General features: G+C 40.9%; 1 protein-coding gene across 1 annotated transcript; it reads right to left on the bottom strand.

Annotated features, from left to right (window-relative positions):
- Positions 1 to 259: 259 nt before the first annotated feature.
- On the bottom strand, positions 260 to 7,646 carry PSMA2 (proteasome 20S subunit alpha 2). The gene is made up of 8 exons (XM_069859756.1): positions 7,574 to 7,646; positions 4,519 to 4,595; positions 3,784 to 3,916; positions 2,896 to 3,018; positions 2,425 to 2,506; positions 1,269 to 1,342; positions 750 to 807; positions 260 to 667 (listed from the first exon to the last, which is right to left on the bottom strand). Exons 1-8 carry the CDS (start codon positions 7,612 to 7,614, stop codon positions 551 to 553), a joined length of 705 nt encoding a protein of 234 aa, XP_069715857.1. The 5' UTR covers positions 7,615 to 7,646; the 3' UTR covers positions 260 to 550.
- Between the last annotated feature and the right edge of the window lie 98 nt (positions 7,647 to 7,744).

Raw genomic sequence — 7,744 nt, 5'->3', positions numbered from 1 at the left:
AATGGAAGACCCTTCGTGAAAGTACGTGATCTTCTACACCAGATAAAACAGTTTTCGAAATTACTTAACATTTAAGCAGTATTTCAAAGCAAAGAAATTATCCTGTCCACTCATAGTTTTCTTTAAAAGAAGGTCTAGCATTAGTGCATCATGTCTGTATGTGGAAAATCCTGTTTCCTCAACAATAATGATACTGAAATCTCAGCTTTATACAGAAAAACAAGCTATGACTGAAAAAAGACACACAAACACCTTCCCCCAAAGCAGTGGCCTTAAAATTTTATTCTTGAGCCTTTTCCAAGCTGTCATTATACCTTTACATGTTGTACAGTATTTTGTGGACAAAGATTCCACGTATCAAGGGAAATAATTCCCTATAATAAGATTCCCTGTATTACAATATTAGGACTGCTGCTTTTCCACCCATGATATTTAAAAAATCTAGACAAACCATGTAGAAATAAGTATGCAAAAACTGCAAACAAAAACATTTAAGTAGCCAAAATTAAAAAGACCTTTGTGTGTATCACACACTCTTGCCTGGTTTCTACTAGGCTATTGCAGCCAAGTAGTCCTTAACCTCAGTTGGAGTGAGCCTCCTAAAACCAGCTTCGTTGCAGATGCCAACTTCAATGTTGTCTTCTGTCATTTGCCCTTCAAAGCTCTCCTATTAAGGGAAAGGAAGTTCGGTAAATCATATCAATGATGTCATAACAGTAAGAAACTTATTTCTTTAATATTTTGCTAACCTTTAGTGTCAAGATAGCTGTATGAATGGCATCTTCAAGCTCCAAATCTTCATTGTATCTGTAAATAGATGTTCACATGTTTCAGCATGGGACAAAGACCTTTGCATATACTAATAATCCTAGAGTCTCTAAAAACTCAAGGGCTACTAAAATCTCCCTATTGCTCATACAAATAATATTTGTAAGCAGCATGATATTAATAGTCAAAGTTATTATTATTTTTAAAAAAAGAATTGCACTACTTTTTCCTACTGATGCCACACAGAACAATATTTCTGCAAATATGTTGAATATAATGTTTATTGCACTGAAACTATTTTCTATAAACACAAAACCTGGAATTTAAATAAAGCAAATTTCCTGCACATGTTTAAATAAGTATGCTGGAAGCATCCTATCTTAAGTATTCTAAAACTTTGTTCCAATCATCTTGAAGTGTGCGTTTTGTAATCTGGCTGTTTTACATGGAACATGAACAAAGCAGGTACTTGTCTGAATGGACACCATCAAATACATTACCGTTTCTCAAGGAATGTCTTCCCGTTGACGTAATTTTTTCCCATTGCTGTTGCTTTCCACGCAAAGTAAGCTCCCTGTAAAAGCAACAAGCTATTGAATTGTTTTGCATAACTCAGTCAAACATTACGTACTCAATTACTTGGTACGAAGTGCAGAAGCAATTATGAAAGTATGGAATGTTCTGAGAATATAGGAGACTATTCTGGATCACATTCAGACTAATTTTATATGGCAACATATGCTCTGAAAATGTACAGAACATTTGTATAGGGCCCCGCCTATTTTAATTCTCCCATTACTTTGAAAAATGAATTTCCTAAGTCATTAGCATAGTTTTGAGTTGGGATTACCTAAACAGAAATCGTGTTTGCCTTGAGAACAGATACAGTCAGATCTTTACTTAAAAAATAAGAATATATGGAGTGAACTTCAGAAATGTGAACAACTTGTTGCAAATCAGCCATCTGATTTATCTTAGCTACTAACAGCATGTTTAGTCATCATTTCTATTCTCTCCTCTGGCACGAAGGCCACCAGCAGCTCTATACCTCAATCAGGCTGCCTTATACCTCATATCTGCGTTTTGCTTTTTATATTTGAGAATCAGGTAGTAATTCAAATTTCTGAATCTTATCAATTACCACTACAGTCACTACGTTTTTTGTTTGATGGAGGGCGTTAAAACTCACAAATGCATCAAAGAGTAGTTTTTCAGAAGTGCAGTACAAACACAGCAAATAAACTCACTTAAATTAACCACTGTCATTAAATTCTAAAGCACACACATTATGTTTCACAATGCAACATATCTTGGCCTAACTTCCATCCAGCTCAGAGAACAACTATTTCAGGAGGTTTTTCTTCCCTGGTACCTGCTGCAGCATGGCCCCTGTTGCTGTCACTACCGGCTAGGTGGAAGGCATGGAAAGGGATGGTGATCTCCTTCAAAAACAGCTGCCACCCCTACAAGAATACGTAGGCACAAAAAGATCCAGACTCACTCCAAGCACCTACTGAAATGGGCTTATTATGACTTCTGAAGTTACGTTAAGGGTTCTTGCGTTCTAGCTCAGCATTACTATCATCACAGAAAGTATTTCATGAGCATAAAGTTCTAGACAGTTTATAAAAGAATTTAAAAAGATAAGGTTCTTACAGATGGGTCCGACTGAAATAAATAAGGCCGCCCTTCATTCCAGCCACATATTAGCAACGATACACCAAAAGGACGAACACCACTGCAGGGGAAAAAACAAAACCATGAAGCTAAAAAATCACAGTTGATACATGAAATCTATTCAGAAAATCAAAGGTGATTAATTTTGGATCTGTTATCCTTCCCCGCAATGCTTCCCACGAGTCCAGGGCTGTGATCAGGAATGACTAGTCAACCAACAGTACAAAACCAAAAGCATGCTTTCTTTTCTGACATTTGTTTGCAAGCTATGAAGACCCTATCTCACCTGCTGCCAGTTAATCCTCCCCTTGCTGATCCATTTTCTGTGGGCATTCTCCACTGAAAAACTAACGGCCTTTTTGACACAAAAAAATTCATTCACCGCGTAGTTATTATTCATTACACTTAAACAACATAACCTCTCTAAGCAAAATACAGAAAACCACATACCCAGATTGCGTGTATTCCTGCATCACAGAAGCAATTCTCTGTACTAGCTGAGCTGTTGGAATGGGCTCGTGATAAACCAGGTAATATTGCTGGGCCAGCTTCCGAGCTCTGTGCACAAGTACCCTAAAAGGAAACAAAAAATTAGTATGGCGAAGATACTCCAACTAGTTGTTATAACTCAAACTAAAAACTCACAATAAATACAATGCTAAGGTATTCTACATCTGCCCTAACACTAATGTAAGAAAACATAGACTGTGCTTGGTTATCTTTATCATCAACTGAGTAATCTCTCAAATACCTGAAGTGAAACTAAGGATGAATTCCACTGCTGTTCATTCCCTACTCATTCACAGATTGATAGAACAGTTTGAATTGGAAGGGACCATAAAGGTCATCCAGTTCCAACCCCTCTGCCATGGGCAAGACACCTCCCACTAGATCAGGGTGCTCAAAGCCCCATCCAATCTGGCCTTGAACACCTCCAGAGACGGGGCATCCATGACTTTTCTGAGCAACCTGTTCCAGTACCTCACCACCCTCAGAGGAAAAGAAATCTTCCTAATATCTAATCAAATCTATCCTCTTACAGCTTAAAACTGTTACCATCCTATCTCTGCACTTCCTGATAAAAAGCACCTCCCTAGCTTTCCCACAGGCCCCCTTCAAGTCCTGGAAGGCTGCTGTAAGGTCTCCCCAGACCTTAACCTTTAGACAGATTATTTGACAAGATACTGAACATATTTACAAAAACTTAAATCAAATTTCAAATACAATGTAGTACCATATAGTGTCATGCCATACACTTAGAAAATACCAGCTAATTGCTATCTTAGGTTTCTTGTATGAAAATGTATCTACATGGTGACCAACCAAAATTTTTAATACCTGTAATCTGGACCCATACCGCTGTACACTAAACCTATATGTTTGGTAATTGGTTCTACTTTGTGGACACTCCTTTCATCATAGAGAATAGATTTCTGCTTCTTCTCAGTTGCCAACACCACTCCATTTGCAGCTGTAAAGGAATAAGATTTTTTTTCTAATATTACTCTAAAATAATGGAAAGTAATCAAAACACAGAACAAGTTTATAGGACTGTAAAGAATTTTGCTCCTCCCTTTTTTAAAACCTCTTCACATTTACAATCACATTAATCAGAGAAACTTTGATGAATCCACTCAACGTATTGTTTCTCATTTAAAATAATCATACAGTTCCCATAATTCCATTCCAAAGATTCTGAAGCACAGAAAAATTGCAGTTGAGATAACCTTTTGTGTTGTTCCTATATATGTGGACACACAGCAGGAGTTATTGACTTAGGACACAGTCCTCCCCTCCATCTACTTCTATCAGCTGAGCATCTCCAAAATGACCCAAGCAAAATTCTCCTCCCAGCATGGAGCTATATGCTCCCCTCTTTATAAAAAATTACTGAGTTGCAGAAAAAAATAGGAAATACTAAACCCACTATAATACATGAAAACACACTGAAAGAAAAATAAAATAGAAGGCAACATAAAAAAGACCCAACATACAGTTCAAACTATTTTAGTTCTTTCAAATGATACTCAGAATCCTGAATCCTTCACTAAAGCAGGTATTTTCTGAACATACCTTTAATCCCAACTGATGGAGCTCCTGCAGCCACTGCAGCCAAAGCATATTCAATCTGAACAAGCTTTCCAGAAGGACTAAAAAAGGAAAATGCAAAAGTAAGCCTAGCATAATTATGATACGCTCAAATGTTTCTTACAATGTGATGCTAAAAAGGCATGAAAAAAGCAAGTTATGTCTAGCATCAGCATATTTTAATCAGAATTAAATGAACAAGGAAACAACCAAACCACCACAAGCCTTAAGATTCTTAACAGCTTTTAAAAGAGCTGGACTGCAACACAGAACTCACTACTGCTGAAGTGCTACTAGGATAGTCACACAGCACCTGCCTACAACCCTGATGAAAGCTTATGTATCTCGGATAGGGGTGACTGGGACGCAGACTGAAGGATGTCAAGTCCAGTCTCCAACTCTGCACCATTTTAAACAAGTTTTCCACTCAGTAGAAAAATCTACAAAGCCCATCATGACTCTACTAAAATGGCATTATACGTGCAGCTTGCAAAAATTTTCAAGACACTGATGTTCACTGCTGAAAGGTACGAGCAAAACCCTGCTGCTCTCTGACTGCTACGCACACATCAGGTCAATGGCATAAGACAGAAACAGCTCCCATTCCATCCCCAAGTATTCCTGTGTTCTGTTCCAACAATCCACGTCCTTCTGGTAACAGATGCAGAATCATCAGAACAGAGCAGCAGGTGTCAGGCTTACATGGTAACGTGCCCAGCACAAGGGGGATAGAGGTTCCCATTCTCCATCCCAAAGGAAAAGGACAGCACACAGCCAGACAAACACTGGACAAGTGATTTTCCAAGTGGGATCTATTCTCTGGGCTGTGTTTTGACAATGCTGTTTTAATAGATGCAGTAAACCAGAAAATTATGTAACTCGGTGCTTAAAGGAGTTGAAGAAAACCACAGCAAGCAATAATCAATTAGCATAGTTATTTATATACTGAGTAAACAGCATATAAAGGTGACAAAGTAATAATTCTAGCTTTGCCACTACAAAGCACTAACAGAACAGAACAATAGTTTCTTATGCCAGCAACAAAAACATACAGAACATTAGCGAAATATTTTAAGGTAAGTACAATCTAAAATAAACAACTGTTCAGTACAAGAACAAGCAAATGAGGGAAAGCATAGGCAGGTGTATTTTCTTCCAAGTGAGTACAAAATCAAACAGCTTAAAGTTTCAAAACATATAGTGTATAAAATGTTTGTAACTCCCTTAGGAGCTCATAAAGAATTCAATCCACTTGAGTAAAGCAGGCACGTTTAGCTGCATCCATCCATTAGAAAGATTTTTGTCCTAGTTGTAGATTGTGAACTGCTTCATTTGCTTAACTGGAACATGCCTTTAGTAACCTGGTTTGCAATTACACAGCATTACTCTTCTCTGAGATTAAGGGGGTACTTTACCAAAGGCTGCACAAAGATCCTTGCATTCAGGTTTTCTTTTTGTATGTATAATACAATTCTGGATAGCTTAAAAGTTTCACCAGAAAAAGAATGGAAAGTGATTTCCTTTCCTCTGAATCTTAAGTGTATGTATTAGAGCAACACTTCAATAGATACCACTCCAATACCATACTTATTCTGTGTATGCAATCACCCCACACCTATACTGTGCACAAAGGGCAAGGACAGCACTGCCTGCAAAGCACAGAAAGAAGAAAAACAAACCATTTAAAACTCATTTGAAGGCTTCTTTCATGTCCACATCTGCAAAATCAGCTTCAGATTGGATGGAGGTAGACTTAGATGGTTTTAAATTGGAAGGGGGGGAAATTAGACATAGGAAGAAATTCTTCAGGATGAGGGTGATGAGGCATTGGCACAGATTGCGCAGGGAAATTGTGGATGCCTCATCTCTGGAGGTGTTCAAGGTCAGGCTGGATGGGGCCTTGAGCAGCCTGGTCTGGTGGGAGGTGTCCCTGCCCATGGCAGCGGGGGTGGAACTGGATGACCTTCAAGGTCCCTTCCAACCCAAACCATTCTATGATACTATGAAAGCTGGTTCTGAATCGAGCTCTCAAGACGCTGTAGCTTAGTTATCACCACACATTTCCAATTAGCTCAGAACCAGCCTGAAGCGTGTGCATGGCAACCCCAAGCTGAACTGTTTCAAGCACTTGCTGTGAAGTGCCACCAGTGGCAAGACAGCTGCCCCGGCAGTGACTCCCAACTGCAGCAAAGCAAGACGATCTAAGCAGCGACCACACCAGACCCTCTGGGACCTGTGCCCCGCCTCTATCCCAGCTGTGCCTGGAGCAGCTCAGTTCATGAAGACTCCCGGCGGCTGCATGACCTCCAGAGATGGAGCTGCCTGATCCTGCCACCTTCCCTGCGCCTGGCTTAAGTGATACAAGAACTACTTACTATTACAACAAATGGAATATCTTGGATTTTAGCTGAAACAGAGTTAAGTTTCGTCTCAGTAATTGTTTGGGTTTTTTTCTAAGGTTAGACAGAATGCCCCTCTGATAGCATGTTTTCTTTCTAGCAGTGTTTCTCCAGACATTGTTCATTCTTTGAACATAACATCTTGTGTGTAGTCCGATCTGTGCTGAACACATCTGTCTCTTCTTCTGCCATCACCTGTTTGCAGCCTGTTCCCATCTCAAATGCAAGGTGGAGCAGAGTGTCTCTAAAGCTCCAAATTAGCAAAAGTTTTGACAGTCGTTAAGTTCACGATAACACTAAAATTAGTCCATGGAAAGTAACAGAATACGCGTAAGATTTCTGGGAAAATGTATCCGTATGCATGTAAGCGGGGAACACATTCTGCCCCAGCTTTTGTGTCGCTGCACTCGACTGACGGAGGTCACTCCTCGTGTTGCCCAGGCCTCAGAAAGGGCGCTTACTTTCTGCAACTCCAAGCCGAGGCGGCTGCAGCCGAGGCCTGGGACGCCATGACTCTGCAAAGTCCCCCCTCCGCCCTGCCCCGGCGTCCTACCTCCATCCCGCCCCGCCTGCGCGCCTCTCTCCCCCGACTCCGCCGCCCGCCCGGAGCTCCGGTCCCGCCGGCCTCAGCCCCTGCGTACCTGAAGGTGGTTAGGGAGAAGCTGTACCCGCGCTCCGCCATCTCTGCACCGGCCCCAGGCTGCACCGCCCCCCCCCCGCTTCCGACACGCGGGCGCCGCTGAGCTCGCTGATTGGCCAGAGCGAGGGGAAGGGCGGAGCGCGCCGGGAAGCGGCGAGGGACGCGATTGGTG

The sequence above is a fragment of the Phaenicophaeus curvirostris genome, chromosome 6, assembly GCF_032191515.1.
Source record: "Phaenicophaeus curvirostris isolate KB17595 chromosome 6, BPBGC_Pcur_1.0, whole genome shotgun sequence".
Lineage (NCBI taxonomy): Eukaryota > Metazoa > Chordata > Aves > Cuculiformes > Cuculidae > Phaenicophaeus > Phaenicophaeus curvirostris.
The sequence above is the reverse complement of the archived record's forward strand: the minus strand, read 5'-3'. Positions and strand labels throughout refer to the sequence as shown.

Excerpts from the sequence above, each read along its gene's own strand:
- PSMA2 (XM_069859756.1), bottom strand. The coding sequence starts at position 7,614 with ATGGCGGAGCGCGGGTACAGCTTCTCCCTAACCACCTTCAG. Across the intron at positions 4,596-7,573 it reads TTCTCCCTAACCACCTTCAG|TCCTTCTGGAAAGCTTGTTC; the intron begins GTACGCAGGGGC and ends TTCCTTTTTTAG. Across the intron at positions 1,343-2,424 it reads TATTTCAGTCGGACCCATCT|GGAGCTTACTTTGCGTGGAA; the intron begins GTAAGAACCTTA and ends TTGCTTTTACAG.